This window comes from Osmerus eperlanus, chromosome 25 (genome assembly GCF_963692335.1).
Source record: "Osmerus eperlanus chromosome 25, fOsmEpe2.1, whole genome shotgun sequence".
Lineage (NCBI taxonomy): Eukaryota > Metazoa > Chordata > Actinopteri > Osmeriformes > Osmeridae > Osmerus > Osmerus eperlanus.
Window position 1 is genome coordinate 4,377,205 of NC_085042.1, and position 19,261 is coordinate 4,396,465.

Below are 19,261 nucleotides of genomic sequence, written 5' to 3' on the forward strand. Positions count from 1 at the left end.
TGTTCGCCTAAGACCTAAAGATGACCTTATCTCTTTGTTTTGTTGCAAACCATTTATGTATTCACAGACACGTCATCAAGCGCAAAACAGAAAATGGCACAAACACATTCGTGGTATGTAAACTGGAGGAAAGTAATACGACACTGCACATGTCACCAGCGTCAGCATGAAAGGCTCGTCTCTGTCATAGCAGGACGCACGTCTTGGACGTCCTGGAGCTGTGTCCGCTGGCAGGCTTGCTCGTGGCGTCGCTGCGCGCGTGCTGCTGATCCCCCGCGTTTGGGGAGTGATCTGAACCGGTGTGCACACCCTGTGACCCTGCCGGGTGCTGACTGGCACCCTGTGACCCTGCCGGGTGCTGACTGGCATCCTGGGGTGGAATCCGACACAAAAGCTTCGTTAGCATAGAAAGTTCCAGGAACACCTACGTGCGATCTGTGTCTGTGTCTTCGTTGAGGATGTAGGATGGCCTAGCGGGAAAGATCCTCACCCCTAAACCGTTCTTGTTGGCAGGGTTCCTTCCTAGCTGGTGCGTTTCCAGATACCTAGGAGGGAGGTTGTAGCAGAGCAGAGCCAAGGGTTGAGGAGGAGATGTTTTACAGAGGTCAGTAGTGGGCATCTCAACCCAGATAACGAGACGCTGTCCTGTTGCTATTGACTGAAGGAGCAGTCAACACACAGAGTATACTACTTGTATTACCAAGCAATAAAACCATAACCGATCCTTGTGTAATAGCAATCATTTCTGATATTTTTTTTTACTGTTACTCCTGGTACAGGCGAGGACTGTATTGTATCAGGGAAGACAGAACTATATAACTGTAATTCTTACAGTTTGATGTTGTGAAAAATGTATTGTGCATTCATTCCGATCATTAATATGACTATAACACTGTAAATACCCAAACTACAGTATCTTAGATTAACTATCTCAAGTGCCCTGAACCAAACACACGTGAAGCGCCCAAAACACACCTAAATGGCAAGCCGGACTCACACCAACACACCTTACTTGGGCCAAATATACCAACACACTCCACTCCTGTACCTTTTCAAGTAGGAGTCATGGGTCCTGTTGACAGGCTTGCCATCTCTCCTCAGCCCGTCTGGGGTCCAGGCAATGGAGGTGTCCACCCCCATATCCACCCTGCCCGCAGCCCCTGATGATATTGGCATCTTGGCTAGCTAGCTAGCTAACTACATCTCCCAAACAGACTCAGTGACAAATAATGTAATGGAAAATGTATACAAAAGCCAGATAAAGAGGTAAGATGATCTGACACTGTCTTAACCCTGGTGGTAGTATTTCTGCTATCTGTGTGTAGTCCAGGAGAATGTTTCTGTCTTGCCTCAGCCTCAGCTCTCTGTAGATTCTCAAATGGGTTTGTTGTTGTAACCGCGGCAACAGGGGCCCAAATGAAATGGAATTTTACAGCTGGGCTGTTTGACTGTGGCCTGCATGTGTTTGGGAATAAGTAGCATGGAGCCTCCTTATACTGTGTTCATGTGGTCTGTATGTGAGTTTGTTCACCAGACCCAAACCCAAGTGAAGGTGCTTGTCTGAGCCAACACTGGCAAGTAAGAGAGATTAAATAGAAACACATGTTTTTCCAACAGCTCTGCACATATTTAATCTGGTACCCGGATCTATTGTTCTGCTTCATATATTGGTTGATCTTTGTGTGTGTGCGCAGCAAACACACATAATCCAGATTACATCAATTGAGGTTTATTGGGGCACAGTGATGAAAGCCATTGTGGGTCGGGATTCCGAAAAGTAAATCATTGAAACACCATTAGGATTCTTCCTTCTCATCTCCGTGTGTGATGATGTAGCAGAGAGACTTGTAGTCTATGTTGCCAGCTACGTCAATAGGAGCTACTGAGAAGGCCTGATCAACCTGGAGACAGGGGAGGGGGGGGGGGGGGGGGAGAGACAGATATAGACATGTCAACACATTGAAAAGGGAATGCCAACTGATTATGTCCGTTATCACAGCTGAATGCTGGGGTACGAAACGAGACGATGGGTCATGCTTTGCGTCGTATTTATGTGGAGCCCACGTAAACAAATCATGTTAAATTGGAGGATTGGGAGAATCGGGGAGCCGTATGCAGTAACCAGGGGGCCCTTTCGTGCTCAGGGGCATTCATTCACGAAATGCTAAAAAGATTAAATCAAAATAAATTCGTAATAGCCTGTTGAAAAGTCATTTTTGACCTTATAACTCTGAGATGGATGTAGGGGGAGGGATGGGTGGGGGAGCAGGAGGGAGGAGGAGGGAGGAACACTTGTTCCAGTTGTAGTTCAACGTCCGAAAATGTATTTTCAAAATAAATAAATAAATACAAACCTCTTCAGCGGTGAACTTATCAGCTTGATTCATCAGTAATCGTCTGAACCTTTGCATACAAAGGGAGACAGAGAGTCACTTATGTTAGCTTCATTATAAACTACAAACAGCTTGAAAGTCTGGGAGTGTATGAGGGAATGTAGACAGTTCGGTGTCAAACTCACTCGTCCTTATTGACGAAGCCGGTTGCGTTTGGGTCGAACAGTTTGAAAGCAGCCAGGATAGTGTCCTCTGGATCAGTACCTGCAGGGCGGAACCACACCTGGGTCAATTACAGAGTTCCATCACAGAAAAGTATCTGAAAGTACATGAGGTACATTTGATTTGTAGTCAAATAGTAACGAGCACTGGATGCCGTTAGCTGCAAATATAGACACAACGGTATTGAATAATATTGAAATACCATCTAAACAACGTTCTCACCGTTCAGTTTTTCCCCAAACAGAGTGAGGAACACCGTGAAATTGATGGGACCTTTCCCCTCATTCAGCATCTCATCCAACTCCTCATCGTTCACGTTGAGCTTTCCTGGAGGACACACACATTCACAAACACCATACCACACACAAACGCCACATACGACACACACGACGCGCGGAAGACACACACACAATGGCGATGATATATCGCAAACAGAACAGGAAGCACACATCAACAGAGGGCTACAGGAGAGATATCAACTGAGGTGCGACAGGAGAGACATCCCAGAGCGCTACACCGCACGTCTCACCCAACTGGCCGTAGGTCTCCCTCAGGTCCTGTTTCTTGATCACCCCGTCTCTGTCCTGGTCTATGCAGCCAAACGCCTGGACGGAAACATTACAAACACACAATGATAATCCTCTCAACGGTCAACGGTCCACATTCATGTTTACACTTTCCCTCTCACATCCCATTTGGTCTTTCCCAACAACGGAAAAGGATTCTGTTTCATTCGGAAGGCCCTTTTGAGCCTTTTCTGTCCGTTTCCGTCATACAGTACCTCCTTGAACTCCTGGATCTGGGACTGCTCGAACATGGAGAAGACATTGGAACAGCTCTTCTGGGCTCCTCTCTGTCTCTTGTTTGCGGCTTTCTTACTGGCCTGGGGAACGAGTGGACAGGCAGACAGAGGGCAGGTTACACGTACGTGCGCATGGCCCTCACAGTCGGAAACCCTCGAACCGAAAGGGTCAGGGTTGTCGACGGTCACGGCAACCGGAAGGACGGCAACATCGGCGACCGTGCGGGAGAGTCGGGACAATACGGGACGCGATCCGAAACCATCGCGTTTTCACCTTGACCTCTGCCGCGTTCTAGTCCGTGCTCCCACACAGTTCAACAAGCGAGGAAATATGGAACGCGGCAGCGCTACTCACCATGTCTGGGGTCTGGGGTGTGTATCGTGCCCTGGCTGGTGTGATGTTCCAGGGAGGGTATAAGTACAGACCTTCTTATCGGCTGCTTTCTTATAATAGACCTGGGTAGTCGACCACAGGCCCTTATGAGGACATCCATCACTCCATCCATCCTCCCATCCCTCCATCCCTCCTTGAGAGGGGCTGATAAGGAGAGAGTGCCCAGATTCCTCTGGGTGGGATCATCACACACACACACGCGGGCAAACACGCATGAACCCACACACACACACACACACAGACACGCGGGCAAACATGCATGAACACACACACACACGTGCGTAAACCCTTTACTCTAAAGGTTGAGATGTGGATTGTAGTTTCCCCACAAACGCACAATGACAGGAAGCGTCACGGTACAGTAAACTTTATTTACACCGATTAAGCATGAGTTTACATTTGACGACGTAATTACATGTTATTGTGTTATCACACTTAATTATAACTGATACACAGCAATTACGAACTATGAGATAATACGTAAACATATCTTCAATATATACAATATCAAAGACATTCAAATTCAATTAAAGAACAGTAAGTGACAAGACTTATGGTCCACTAGTAAACTATAAGACAGATACATTTGAGTATCTCAAAAGTAACAATTTTGGAATTAAACAAACAGCAGACTACAACATGATATTTCTCATGTTTTAGGACATATCTCATGGACATAGTTGTTACAGTACATTACAGCAATATGAACGAATGATCCTCCATTGCTAACTGTCTCATCCACTCCCACACACTCTATAGCAACACTATGGCAACTGAACACATTTTCCACCATTGTGTCATGGGTGAACCACTAGTGCATTCTCATTTCAGAAACACCGTGGAGTTCCAACAGTGCCATCAGTCTCTTTCTAAACCATGGTAGATGTGGGTTTTCTATACATCCACATATCTCCAGAAGATCTCTCAGCAGAATAGTGTCTGGCTGACACTCTGGGCCAGAGAGAGACTAGACCACCCTGCATGACCAGCCCCCAAAGCCCAAAAAGTTTACCTGCATCGCCCCCTACAGGGAGGAGGCAGCAGTTCCCTTGCCCTGGCCCTCATCACTGTGTCAGCATGCACGCTGCCATCTTACAGGCCACCGCCGAGATAAGGGCCGCCCCCCGTCCACTGCCCTCTTCTGATTGGATGAAGGTGATGTCAGAGTGAGGCGTGAGCTCCCTGACGATCTTGTGGAACCTCGCCTGGAAACTGAGGAAGTTCAGAACAGAGAGTCGACGGGTCAATTGTCATCGACTGTCACGCCCTCTCTCCCTTCCCCCCTATCCTCCCACTCCCTCCCTCTTCTCCCTCCCTCCTCTTTCCCCCCCTCCCAACCCCCCCGTCCTCCCCTCCCTCCCGTCCGCCCTCCTCACCACGGATGGAGCTTGTAGACGGAGCCGTCCACTCCCACGGTGATCTTCATCTCCTCCTGGCTGCGGTGCTCCCGCATGCGGTTGATGACGGCGGCGAGCCCCGCCCCGCACATGTGGGCGGAGCGCGTCGACACGCTCTCGCACGCCAGGCGCACGATGTCGCAGTCCAGCTCCGACGGCAGCACCCCCAGCGTGGACAGGATGTTGTAGATCTGTTTCCTGTCGCCCGAGTCACTGAGGGGAACAGAAAGGGACATGACACGTGTGTGTAGCTCCCTGCGTTACGCATGAAGGCTCCCTGTGTTTGCATGCTAGGAGGGGCAAGTGCAGGTGCTGTGGATTTGTGAGGTGGATGTCTGCGAGGAGTCAGAGGGGGTGGAAGGGGGTCAACTGCTCGTGTGCCAACCGTACAAATCGTTCGAGGTATAGTCGGGAAGTTCTACGGGGGGCAAGCGGGGGGGGGGGGGGGGGGGGAGTGACTTGTGACCTCACGGCGACCCCTCACCTCTCGACCTGGGAGACGTAGCGCGTCTCGAAGCTGAAGTGGGTCTTGAGCTGTTCGGACGCCTCGCCGTCGAACAGCAGCTCCTCGTTGACCAGCTTCAGCAGCACCAGACGCACCAGCTCCCCCATGTACTTCCCGCTGATCAGCTTCTCATAGCTGCGGGGGCCGGCGAGAAGGGCGGGGGGTGGGGGGGGGGGGAGGAAAACAAGATATGGGTGTAGGAAAGGGGAAAGGAAAGTGTGGGAGAGAGGAAAAAAGGAGGGGGGGGGGGAGGAAACATGCGTCACAAAACACGTGAACATCCCAGTCATAAAAGAGAGAGAGAGAGAGAGAGAGAGAGAGAGAGAGAGAGAGAGAGAGAGAGAGAGAGAGAGAGAGAGAGGAGGGGAGAGGTCCAGCCTAACCAGGTCAGTGGTTGTCAGGGCGCAGAGTAAACAATCATTAGGCCCCTAGAAAGAGAGAACTCATTAATCTGGCCCCCTGTGCCCGGAGACAGTCCACTGACGTCCGCACAAATCCCGCCATTCACAAACAGAGGTGGGGAAAAACAACACGGTTACCTAGCAACCCGCAGGTACGCGTCAGACCGAGGTGGCCGTCTCATGCTCAGCTGCATGGGACAAACAGCAAACCTTCACACACGTGTCTGACCCTGAGGCTACAGAAAGGAAGGAGGAAAGAAGGAAGGAAGGTGGCAAGAGTGGATGGAAGGAAGGGATGTAAGGAGGGAGGGAAGGAAGATTGCAAGGAAGGAAGGAAGGATGCATGGAAAGAAGGATGTATGGATGGAAGAAGACAAGGAAGAAAGGTAGGAGGAACGGAAGGAACCAAGGAAGGGAGGAAGGGAGGGAGGGAAGGAGGGGAGGGAGGGAGGGAGGGAGGGAGGGAGGGGAGGGGAGGGAGGGAGGGGAGGACTCACAGCTGCTGTCCAGGGTTGAGGGAGGTCTCGTCCACCACCCTGTCGTACTCCAGCCTGAACTCCTCCAGCTCCCCGTTGGCCCCGAAGGCCCCCCACTCTGTGTTCACACACATGCGGCCCTCCTCCCCCTCCACCAGCTCCACCGTGCCCATCTCCTCCATGTAGCAGGCGTTACAGCCCGTACCTGAGGCACACGGGGAGAGGGGTGAGGGGTGTGTGTGGGGGGGCGGTGAGGTGGTAAGAGGGGGTGTTGTGTGTGTGTGTGTGTGTGTTTCCTTACCTACGATCATCCCCACTTCACAGCTGCGGTCCTCGTAGTAGCAAGAGATCATGGTGGCGACGGTGTCATTCACCATGGCGACCACATCCATCTCAAAGTCCTGCAACAGACGTGAGGAACATTCACCCTCACATCCATATGACCATTCATCCTCACATCCATATGAGAAACAGACACCCTCACATTCACAATGAGGGACACATGTGGGTGGGGTGTAGTAACTGGAGTTCCTACCCCTCTCCTTTTGATAGCGTCTCGAAGCAGCCCAACCACATTGTTGCCCTCTGCCCCCGAAGCCTTGAAACCCTTGGTCCAGTTCAGCAGGATTCCCTGAGAGGAGAGGAAAGGAAGAGGACTCAGTCAACATCCGGTTCCAATTCCTTTTAAAGTCTTCAACTCAAACTGAAAATGTCATGTGTTTCTGTGTAGGTGCGTGTCGCACCTTGTCGATGTCCTCGTGTCGGACAGGGAAGGAGAAGGTGAACCCTAGAGGCAGCTTCTTGTGTTTGATGTGATGTTTGTCCAGGAAGTCTGAGATACACTCTGCAATGTAGTCAAACAGCTGTAGGGAGGAGACAGGTAGGAGGACGGGGGAAGGGGGTTCGCGAAACCACATTACGAGTGTGACAGGAAATCGAAAGGGGGTGGATGTCAAACGTTTCACACTTGGTCATTTTTACAAGCAGGCTTCCATGGAGACTTTTGGGTAGACTTGAGTACACTTTGAAGTCGACTTCCGAGTGCTCTCCAAGTGCGTACTTTCGAGTGCACACTCACCATTTCGGCAGTGCCTGTCATGGCATCTTCTGGGATGGAGTACATCTGGTGCTTGGTCTCCACCTTCCACCCCCGCTCCTCGTCCTCACCCACCTTGACCAGCATCACCCGGAAGTTGGTGCCTCCCAGATCCAGAGCCAGGAAATCCCCCACCTCTGAAGGAACACACACGAACATCGAAACACAAGACTGAGGCCTGCCATCTTGGAAGAGTGTGTACTTATCTTCCATCCCTAGAGCGTGTACTTATCTTCCATCCCCAGAGTGTGTACTTATCTTCCATCCCTAGAGCGTGTACTTATCTTCCATCCCCAGAGTGTGTACTTATCTTCCATACCTGGAGAGCGTGTACTTATCTTCCATCCCCAGAGAGCGTGTACTTATCTTCCATCCCTAGAGAGCGTGTACTTATCTTCCATCCCCAGAGAGCGTGTACTTATCTTCCATCCCTAGAGAGTGTGTACTTATCTTCCATCCCCAGAGAGCGTGGACTTATCTAGTGTGTAGTGCTAATGTTCCCTACCCGCTCCCCCCTAGGAACAGAGTGCCCACCTGATCCTTCGGGGGTGGAGCAGACGTAAGTGGGGAGCATTTTCACGCTGGCCTCCTCGTGAGTCTCGACACGCAGCCCCCGGTCCATCTCCCTCTGCATCCTCCCCATCACCTCCTTCAGATCCTCCTTCTCCAGGCGAAACTCGGACAGGATCTGCTCCACCTGCAGAGGAGAGGCGGAGCTCAGCGGGAGAGCATGTGACCACACGTTGCGGTTCCCCCTGTATGTTGCTTTGGATACAAGCGTCAGCGAAATGAACGACAAAAGGAGAGGAGGACACAATACTTTTATGGTGTGGCGATTACGTTGCTAGCAGTCACTATAAAGCAGGAGGGGCCAGGTTGAATGTCAGGCGATAAACGAAAGTGCTAGAATCCGTCTGAGAAGGGAGGAAGGAGGGGCTTGATAGACTAATCACCTCATAGAGAACACATGTCATGGAAGTAAGACAAAAGATGTTTGTCCACAAAGCAAAAACTGAAATGTCTTCTTCCACTCTCTCTGTTCTGCTTCTGATGCGTCAAACCTTCATTCAGCTGCGTGCCAATGTCACCAAAATCGACTTCAAAAAAACGTTTCAAAGTCATATTCTGACCCTCACCACAGAGATGGACGGCATTGCTCATATTTCCCACATGACAGGACGGCACATATCTGAATGTCTAATACGAAGCGTGTGTGGAGACCATACACACAACCGTCTTGCAGGTTTGCAAGCAAAACAGTCAACACATGACCCGAAACACACGGTACATGCACCCCCTAACAAGGAATCAGAGTGCCCGGTGAATGAAGACCGAGTGGAGACCGAACACTGTCTTACCATGAAGATCCTCTCTACCATGGACCTGTAGACGCAAGGCATGTTCACCATTTGGTGAGACTCGACAGCTGGGGTCTTCACAGGCATTTGAGATGTTCTGCTCTTTCTGTGCTTCGAGATGTGCGGGCGAGAAAGTTCCGCAAGCTGTGTGTGTGTCTGTGTGTGTGTGACGAGCTAGCAAACTGTGAGTACGCGCGATCTGTAGAGGGACACGACATCTTTTATACGATCAGGCAGAGTGGGTCGGCTCTGAGGACGGGCCATCTTTGTGCACACCTCTTTAGCCTTCACCTCACCTGGCCATGGGGTTCACATGCACACACACACACTCACACACAAATCTATATCTCTTTTAGAATCCGAAGCCTTTTCACTTTTAACTGATAAACACGCTTAAACATGGGTGAAACAACGCCCTTCTTAGGAGGGAGCATGATTTTACAGCGTGCTGCTTTTTCTTAGAAACATATCCACATATCACATCTGATCTCATGTTTTATGTTCACCTTTTATCCACGTGAAACCTTCTACCTGGTCAGTCTTACACAGTTGACCTGGTAGATGTTTAACCTGGATTTTCGGTATCTCACGTTTTACCTGAGTAGAAAGACTAATCCACACACATCAAGGTTTAACCCGTATATGAAGAGTTGAGACCCCTAACAATGATTTACTGGTGTTTGATCTGTAGAAAGTATGTTAGCAGTGCTGTGAACTCGTGCTCAACCCACCGACATCGATCGCTTTACAGCAAGGATGGTGTTTCATAAGCATCCTTGGAAAACCATCATAAAGTGCATCAATCTGGCCCCAAAAACATGGCCCCATTGGCCACGCCAGTCAGATAAGCAAGGACACAAAGTCAATTTAGACATCTAAATTTAGAAATTAAACTGTAATTTGAACTCCCTGTGTCGGGGGAATGACCCCCTAAAACAAATACTGCTTTGAAATTCTGTAGTGCTTGTGTCCACTAAAACGTTTTTAAATACACCTGGCCCCCTAACTGTTACGAGGTCAATCTGATAGATCCATGTGACCTTTTCCCAACTAGCACTAAAACGTTTGACAAGGGAGTGTAGCAGTGACCCTGACCTGCAGATAAACAAACACAACTTCACCAGCAGATCAGCAGAGCGTTGATGTAATGCATGCTTCAGTTCATTTTATAGGAACTTTTTGCGAGAATCTGTGTTTGTAACATGTCGGTTTGAATGCCTGTTTGTCCCCTCATCAGGGACTGTATGCATTGCCATAAATGATGTCAGACCAGATACCCTGCCTGCCTGCTAATCTGCTTGCCTGTCTGTCTTTGTGTCTGTCTGACTGCCTGTCTACCTGCCAAGAAAGGAATGGAGGAAAAGAGGCTTGTAGGTTCCACACACACGCACACGTGTGCAAGTGTACACATACACACGCACATGCGTGCGCACACACACATACACTGACATGCATGTGCATGTGTCTAACTGCAATGTGGAACCTCCACCTGTTTGCATCCGGTGGCAGGTCCATTCATGACTGAGACTTGGGTGTATCTCCACCTGCCTCGAAGGGTCTCTTTGCTTGGCCTAAACCACTCAGTGCCCAACAATTTCAGCAACATAACAGGATATAAGATGACGATCTAAGATAAGTGGACAATGTGAATTCACTCTCATTCAGACAAAGTACTGGCTATGGGTGTCATTTATATTAGAGAATGTATTTGAACTGCTCTACCAGTCATTTGTCTGGAGTAGATTAGAATAATCTACTTTGATTTTGAATCGTTGGATTGACACTATCTGCCGATAATTACAACACATTGAGCTATAAATGATCAGAAGACCTTACCTTCTCCATCGTATGAGGGTCCATATGGTACATATCACCTGGATCATGGGTGCTGGGTACTTATAAGAATTTCCCAGGTGAACAGTTAGCAGTTATATTGATTGTAGTGCTATTGCTACATTCTGTGCAGATAGGAATTATTGAACACAAAATCTTTATTAAAACCTAGTTGCTATATGGATCAGGTCGATTTATTTGTCCAAACAGGACCGGTCCAATACATTGATTCTCGCTTGCATGTCTGCCAAAATAAACTTTTTGTTCGTTGTTTTAGTACAGTTTGTAAGGTCACAATCTAAACAGACAGAATCCAAGGGTAGCTGAGTGCGTAATACTTATAATGATTTTTCTTAATTATTGCCTTTACCGTGTTCATCAATGGTTCTGTACAAACCTAGAATACAGTTTTTAGAATATCTTGAAAATTATTATTTCCCTTTTTTGGTGATCCGGTCCAACAGTTCCTTGGTCAGAAAAATATTCATGATCTCAATCCAATTCCTTCAACTTCAAGGATTAAACAAAGTAACCAATAAGAGAAACGTCCGCAGCGTATTTTATCATCGATGGCACACAACCCTTGTTTTTGAGAAAAGGCAAAAAGGTATTTCTCATCCTGCCACAAACAGCTAGTCAACATATGCTACTAAAGAGCCCTCTCAATCCGTTTTCATGCCCAAAACGTTTTCAATCCGTTGCCACGGAAATAAATGTATCAGCGCAGCTGAGGTATGAAAAACACTTAGCACCATGGTAAGTGGTGAGAAGCTAATTGTTAAATGGGCCAGAATTACTTAGGGAAACCGCGAACGAATGTATGCCGGTAACCTGCATAAAAAAACAAAGGCAATAGCCTTAAATATGTTGAGGGGCAAATCTCATCCAATAAAATAACTTAAACCCGTTTTTACAAGCATAAACTGGTTAGTCGAAGTACGCTCACAAATTAACACGCACAGTGACCCTTTAGGCCCATGCTGGCATGGGCGGCGCTAGGGAGGGGCTAGCAGGTGCTTCAGCACCCCCAAGAAAGACCAAAGCACCCCGATAGCACCCCCAAAAATATTTCTCATTTATTAACAGTATTCAGGCCCGGAGTGGCCATCGGGAGAAAAGGGGAGAATTCCCTGTGGGCCGCTCTGCCCGCTCATAAATTGGGCCAGCAGATCGGCTGCTTTCTCTTTGTTTTTTCACACACCGAATTAAACGAGTTTGTTAAGTTACTGTGTGACTGATAAGTAAGCTAATAGGCTACACTAGGTTTTAATCTAAATAAGCGCATGATCAGACCGTGCATTAAAAAGTGCCATTTTCAGTTGTTGCGCATGCTGTCTTTCTTATTGATGTGGAGGGAATTAGCAAGATTAAGCTGATGCGAAAATAATAAAATGGATGGGGAAAAGATGCCAGTAGGAACTGAAAAAGCCAGGTAAAAAATGAAAGATCTGTCACTTCATAAAACGATGTTCCTGCAAGGGTGGGAAAAATATGTTTTCTCAAAAGCACAGAATCTTTCAGGTAATAATTTGGGTTGTAATTTCCGGAAAATATAGCTCTGACAATATGAGTCCAAAGTAATGTTTATATTACATAAATCTCAAGAAACCATTTTGCACTGAAATTAATGCAAAAAATCACCTCGATTTCGATTTCACCTCACATAAAAACCTGTAGGTCCTAGGTTCGGGTTAAAACGGAATGTTCAACGAATGGCTCGGCCCCTGGTGGGGATGGGCTGGTTTTGAGCATTACATTCCCGGGCTGAAAATGGGTCCCACTCCGGCCCTGATAGTATTTATATATAATATATAGCCTATATATATATATAATTGCGCAGCTCCCCCTGTCAATGATCTAGCACCCCCTCAGCACCTGCATAAAAAATTCTCTGGCGCCGCCCCTGCGGTGACAAAGACAACCTTGTCTTTGTCACCAGCATGGGCCACCAGCATGTTAATATATTAACCTAGTTCATTAATAGCAGTGCTCTCAAGTTTTCTCCAAAGTTTGGCGTGAAATTACCATAAGGGGAGGGGGGGGGGTCCAACCTGCGCCTTGTCCATTAATTGGCCTACAGGGGCAAGTTATCCCTTATCCTACTTCTCAGCGTGAGAAATGGTTGAAACCTTGAGTCTCACGGCGAATGCGTGAGACTTGAGAACCCTGTTTTCAACACTCTATAGTCGGCTGACTGATCACGTTGTTGTCCCCAGTCAAAAGTATATATAAGAGAGAGAGAGAGAGAGAGAGAGAGAGAGAGAGAGAGAGAGAGAGAGAGAGAGAGAGGAGAGAGAGAGAGAGAGAGAGAGAGAGAGAGAGAGAGAGAGAGAGAGAGAATGTGGTGTCCAATTAGTGGCAACTGCAGCCTCTACTGGTGAACACGCATATACAGGCAGGAGTACTGAGTATCAGAACATCAGAGCATCTCCACAGCCCAGAGAAATGGGCGGGGAGATGAGAAGTATGATGTACATCCACCTACTGCAGAGAGATGGAATGTCATATTTCAGGATTGTGCCGATGCAGTTTATTTCCTGGTGTCTCAAGACCCAGTCCTCACTGACTTCGCTGTCAGAAAGCAGGAAACAAAGTTTAGTGACCTGTGTCCTTAATCATCTTCACCAAGCAGCTCTGAGTTGAAACTGTCTGCTCTGAGAGACTCAACACGCTGCTCACGCTGGGGAGAGAGACAAACAGCTACAGGAGGGAACACTGTCATCAACTTAAACTCACTGCTGACTAAACCAGAGTACGTTTTTAAGAATAAAACTCGCAAGTGAAAGTAAACTCCATACTGCGTTCCACAGGTGGGTGTAACTGGGTGAGAAAATGGCTTCCAGCTTGTCTCTCCAAGAGGACGATCTCTCCTGTCCTGTGTGCTGTGACATCTTTGCAGACCCTAGCCTCCTGAGAAGTAGCCACAGCTTCTGCACAGCCTGTCTGCAGGAATACTGGAAACACAGAGAATCACGGCAATGTCCAGTATGTAGGAGATGATCTTCTATGGATCCTCCCTTTAACCTGGCTCTGAGGAACCTGTGTGAGTCCTTCTCACAGGAGAGACGTCAGAGAGCTTCTGCAGGGACTGAGGTGCTCTGCAGTCTGCACAGGGAGACACTCAAACTGCCTGGAAGACAAACAGCCAGTGTGTTTGGTGTGTCAGACTTCTAAAAAACACACTGATCACATATTCAGACCCATTGATGAAGCTGCACAGGATCACAAGGTATGATTACTTAGAATGAGACTCTGATGTTTCACTGGATGCTGTCAGATAGACACATCTCAGAACCAGCTGGTCAAATGAGAGGATCAACAACATTTCCTCACAATATGTTTTGTTTCATTCCAGGTGGAACTCCAGCCTGCTCTGGAGTCCTTACAAGAGAAGCTGCAGGTCTTTAATAAAGTTAAACAAATCTGTGATCAAACAGCAGAACACATTAAGGTAAATATGTTGAGTAACAAAATAATACAACGCTGTTTGGACATTAACAACTCTGGTCCTCTAAAACCTCTGTATGAACCCCCATGTCTCCAGATGCAGGATACTCACTAAGGTCAGCCATTGATCTGACAGTGAGCCAGCAACCCCAGAGGATCAGAGTGCAGCTGGACTGGGATGGAGGAAGGCTGTCCTTCTCTGACCCTGATACAAACACACACCTACACACACTCACACACACCTTCACCGAGAAAGTCTTTCCATACATTGGTATGGTCTGCACTCTCCCTCCTCTGAGGATCTTACAGTGAAGGCCTCAGTAACTGTAGAACAGCTCAGTCATTAGAGATGGTACCACCTCTATCTGTTACAGTAGAACAGCATGTTGGGGGTTTACAACCTTCCTGTCATGAAGACCACCAACCAAAGAACAAAGATCAACATGAGAGAGTGAATTACAGGTAGCTCAATGTTCTTAATGTATTACAGCATCTGAAGTCAGAAGTAATTTAGTTATGTGGTAAAAATATAATGCTTGTAGCTACATTTACACTGTCGGCTACATTTATATTTTTGTACTGATATTTTCCAAATTAAATGCTTAGTCTGCTCAGAATCCAAATCCGGTGTATTGTCAAGTAAGTTTACACAAAGAAGGAATTTGCTTTGGTAGGTTGGTGCATAACAAAACATAGTAAGTAAATTAAACTCATTCTTTATTATTCTACTTGTGTACATCTGAACATTAGTCTTGACTTTATTCAGCTGTAATTTCTTAGTGTTGTAATAAATATGGTGTGACGCAGTGTGGTTCATCTCTCCTACAGTACAGCGGATTCCTCCACCTGTAGACCTTGTAACCTATTTTTCCTTCGTGCTTACACACATCGATATCAAGCACAGAGCGGAACAGAACCTTTGAGCTGGTGTTCCCGTTCGGACATTGCGTGGTGCCGGACAGTGTTACGGTTGTTAGTGACGTGATTCATCAAGGAAAGAAACACCGCCAGCTACGTTTAAAAATACCAACAGCTGTTGGAATTATTTGATTAAAAATATCAGTACTTGAATGTCAACAACTAGTGAATATCTTAGTGAGGTGTTATAAGGTAAGGTCATTCTCAGTTTCCAAGCATCTTATGCATGCTTTCCAAGTAGCAAAATTAGCTAGTGCTACAGCTGTTACCTAAAGCTGTGGTACCCTAGGTAAGGCAGCTTAGCTAGCGAACTAAAACGAATGCTTTCTATTTAGCTAGCTGTCTGAGTCTGCGATTTGACATGACATACTAACTCATGTTATAAAACGTAGAGACGGTGCATCGCTGACATAGCTTTTATGTCAAACGAAATTACTCTGCAACGTTAGCGTGATCATATCATGACTCATGCTGGTTCCAGTTTCTGGTGACGTGTTTATGTTTGTTTCATCTCCTCCCACACGTCCAGGTGCAGCTGTTGTTCTGTCGGGTACGTATTTATTGGGTCTGCTGATCATATCTGTTGGACTGCCGCTATCTACCATTACTGGCCCCGTCAGTAAGGTACTATGAAGCTGTACAGCCTGAGTATCCTCCACAAGGGAGCGACCAAAGCCAACCTCCTCAAAGCAGCCTACGACCTGTCCTCCTTTAGCTTCTTCCAGCGCTCCAGGTAGGCAGCGCTCACACGGTCACCAGAAGTATTCAGACCACATGTGTTTCACGTGTTTCACTGTTTTTTTTTTTTTTGTGGGCTTTTGTGTTGCAGCGTCCAGGAGTTCATGACCTTCACCAGCGCCTTGATAGTGGAGCGTACTGCCATCGGGAGCAGAGCTTCTGTCAAAGAACAAGGTGAAGGAGGAAAGGGAGGGATGTTCATGACTTCAAACATGGTCTGCTGCCTTAGCACCCAGTGGCCTGATGAACAGGTGTGCATGTGTGTGTACTGAATCTGTTCTCTCCTCTCCAGAGTACCTCTGCCATGTGTATGTGAGAAACGACAGCCTGGGTGCTGTCTTGATAGCAGACAGCGAGTATCCTCAGAGAGTCGGCTTCACTCTACTGGACAAGGTGAGTCGTTGCTGGACCAGGTTGAGGGATTTTCTAGACCAGGTGGGGCACAGTACTGGACCAAGTGGGTGTCTGTTCTGGACCAGTAGGGTGGTTGCTGGACCAGGTGGGTGGGGGGGCCTGGGGGCTGTGCTAGACCAGGTTGGGGGCTGTGTGGGGCCAGGTTGGGGGCTGTGTGGGGCCAGGTTGGGGGCTGTGTGGGGCCAGGTTGGGGGCTGTGTGGGGCCAGGTTGGGGGCTGTGTGGGGCCAGGTTGGGGGCTGTGCTAGACCAGGTTGGGGGCTGTGTGGGGCCAGGTTGGGGGCTGTGTGGGGCCAGGTTGGGGGCTGTGTGGGGCCAGGTTGGGGGCTGTGTGGGGCCAGGTTGGGGGCTGTGTGGGGCCAGGTTGGGGCTGTGTGGGGCCAGGTTGGGGGCTGTGTGGGGCCAGGTTGGGGGCTGTGTGGGGCCAGGTTGGGGGCTGTGTGGGGCCAGGTTGGGGGCTGTGTGGGGCCAGGTTGGGGCTGTGTGGGGCCAGGTTGGGGGCTGTGTGGGGCCAGGTTGGGGGCTGTGTGGGGCCAGGTTGGGGGCTGTGTGGGGCCAGGTTGGGGGCTGTGTGGGGCCAGGTTGGGGCTGTGTGGGGCCAGGTTGGGGGCTGTGTGGGGCCAGGTTGGGGGCTGTGTGGGGCCAGGTTGGGGGCTGTGTGGGGCCAGGTTGGGGGCTCTCCTGGACTAGACAGGGAGCTGTACTGGACCTGGGGGAGGGTTTCTCCTGGTCTAGATGCCTGTTTTCTATGTCTGAGTATGTGGCTGTGTGTGTGTGTGACTGCAGGTCCTGGAGGAGTTCTCCAGACAGGTGGACAGTATAGACTGGCCCTCTGGCAGCCCTGAATCCATCACCTACAAAGCCCTGGACATCCACCTCGCCCAGTACCAGGTACGCGGCCCCACTGCACAACACTTGCGTGTGACTGTAACGAGTATCTACCCCATACGCATAACATGCGGCCATTTTGGCTCCTCTGTGCTAGCGCGTGCGTGTGCCGATGACCAGAGGAGACAGTCATGTGATGTTGAGTTTGTCTCCTCCCAGAATCCAAGAGAAGCAGATGCGATGACCAAGGTTCAGGCCGAGTTGGACGAGACCAAGATCATCTTGGTGAGACTCCCTGACCTCACAGCTCAGTGAGGGTGTGTCTCCAAGTATGTGTGTGAGTGAAGGGTGTCCTTGACGTGATTTCTGGGTCTTTCTAAAGCACGGCACCATGGAGAGCCTTCTGAACAGAGGAGAGAAGCTGGACGACCTTGTCCAGAAGTCCGAACACCTAGGGAACCAATCCAAAGCCTTCTATAAGACTGTGAGCAACGAACCCACCACAGAGACCTCAGACGCGAGCCTCAATATCCCATTTGACCTCGACATCCAGGTCATGCGTTCCCAGTCATAACACTGTATTGGTGTGTGTGTGTGTGTCTTCAAATCCCACAGGCACGAAAGCAGAACTCCTGCTGTGAAATCATGTGAGTCGTCCTGCCGTCGCCGTGGACACGCCTCTCTTTGCCTTTCTGCTGCTCCTACAACTCCCATTATGCACCAGCATCCAGATATCTGCACCAGGGACAGACTGGCCTCGGGACCACCCATGAGAGGGGGTGGGGGTTGGGAGGCTGGTGGTCTCTGCATCTCTGATATATACTGGGGGTGGCGAGGGTGGAGTTTAGGGGGTGGGGCGGGCTGTCATACTGGAGGTTATGGGTCGCGAGGAGCAGAAACTACACTTGTTTGCAACCTTTTAACCATCCACCGGGTGACTGTTTTCGATGTGTTTAGGACCCGGACCCAGGACATGACCGTGTGATTTTTTATATTGAGTTGTTTTAAGTTGAGAAAAAAAAACCCCCCAAAAACACACACATCACCATCAACAACAAAAAAAATCACCCATTTTCTTTTGGTCCTTCCATCCAGACTGTTATCGTCTGATTTGAGTTGGACCTGAGTTTCCTCGAATCTCAGTGAGGCGGAGGGGGAAAGCTGCTGTGCTCAACACTTGACGATCTCGTTTCCTGTTTCATGGCGCCCTCTATCGTGTCTGGTCAGTAAGACCCTGCCATGCCTCCGAGACATGCACAACCTGACCACATCGTCTTGTGTCCGTCCTCCCGTGGCTTGTGGTCCCTTTCTCACCCGACCGCTGTGAGAGCCACTGTCTGTTTCTCGCATCACCCGCTTGCTTCCACCATGGCTCGAAATCTCCTCTGAGGTATGATTATGCATAACAAGGAGGTGAGCGGACCTGTGAGTACCTAACAGCTTTGCTGGCTCCCGGTTGCGGGTTCGGTCTGTACGCAAGATGTTTGTGACGCAAGAGGACGCCGATGGGAGGGTACCGTGTGTCTGCGCGGCGCAAAGAGCCTCGCGACCGCAAGGCCTCTTGAGTAAGGAAGGGTTGGGTAGTGGATCGACCAGCGAGTGAGCCCTAAGGATCTGGTAGCCGCCTAGTTGGCCAATCACGGCGAGACGCCCGCTCACGATTCTTCAGACGGGGTCGAGTTAGGACGGCGTTTATCTGCCCTCTTGAGATCACGCTTCCTGTGGTCTCCCTCACAGGCAAGACGGTGCCTCTGTGCGGCTTTTCTCTGCGGGTGAGTTGGGGGGGGGGGGGGGGCACGGCACCTAGGTAACTACTGCCGTGATATTCACCTGAGACTAGTAGATAGCTGTTACTTATTAGGATCGGCAAACCGCATCGGGTCACATTCGCGTAACGTCAGTTCCCCAAGTCTTATCATTATAATACGTGTGTGCTTCTGTGGCTTGTCTGCCTGTTACCTGCTGGGCTAACAGCCCTGCTAAAAGCAGTGTTTCTTCTGGACCAGTAAGAGCAGGCGGTCCACTCTGGTGAAGGAGCAGCAGTGGGGCATTTTGTATAGGAATTCGAGGAGACTGCCTCTCTCTGGTCAGCGCTGCCGT

General features: G+C 49.1%; 3 protein-coding genes across 3 annotated transcripts; 1 reads left to right on the forward strand and 2 right to left on the reverse strand.

Annotated features, from left to right (window-relative positions):
- Positions 1–1,713: 1,713 nt before the first annotated feature.
- myl7 (myosin, light chain 7, regulatory) lies at positions 1,714–3,821 on the reverse strand. The gene is made up of 7 exons (XM_062451235.1): positions 3,713–3,821; positions 3,337–3,438; positions 3,085–3,160; positions 2,778–2,882; positions 2,519–2,597; positions 2,355–2,403; positions 1,714–1,901 (listed from the first exon to the last, which is right to left on the reverse strand). Exons 1-7 carry the CDS (start codon positions 3,713–3,715, stop codon positions 1,797–1,799), a joined length of 519 nt encoding a protein of 172 aa, XP_062307219.1. The 5' UTR covers positions 3,716–3,821; the 3' UTR covers positions 1,714–1,796.
- Positions 3,822–4,179: 358 nt separating this feature from the next.
- On the reverse strand, positions 4,180–9,147 carry gck (glucokinase (hexokinase 4)). The gene is made up of 10 exons (XM_062451380.1): positions 8,985–9,147; positions 8,161–8,323; positions 7,609–7,763; positions 7,274–7,393; positions 7,066–7,161; positions 6,832–6,931; positions 6,552–6,735; positions 5,633–5,788; positions 5,128–5,361; positions 4,180–4,963 (listed from the first exon to the last, which is right to left on the reverse strand). Exons 1-10 carry the CDS (start codon positions 9,069–9,071, stop codon positions 4,816–4,818), a joined length of 1,443 nt encoding a protein of 480 aa, XP_062307364.1. The 5' UTR covers positions 9,072–9,147; the 3' UTR covers positions 4,180–4,815.
- Positions 9,148–13,431: 4,284 nt separating this feature from the next.
- LOC134011786 (synaptobrevin homolog YKT6-like) lies at positions 13,432–18,197 on the forward strand. Its single transcript, XM_062451232.1, has 11 exons — positions 13,432–14,046; positions 14,173–14,268; positions 14,362–14,726; positions 14,871–15,374; positions 15,712–15,915; positions 16,012–16,094; positions 16,213–16,313; positions 17,120–17,224; positions 17,381–17,446; positions 17,544–17,645; positions 17,777–18,197. The coding sequence occupies exons 5-11, from the start codon at positions 15,812–15,814 to the stop codon at positions 17,810–17,812; spliced, it is 597 nt and encodes a 198-aa protein (XP_062307216.1). The 5' UTR covers positions 13,432–14,046; positions 14,173–14,268; positions 14,362–14,726; positions 14,871–15,374; positions 15,712–15,811; the 3' UTR covers positions 17,813–18,197.
- Positions 18,198–19,261: the final 1,064 nt, after the last annotated feature.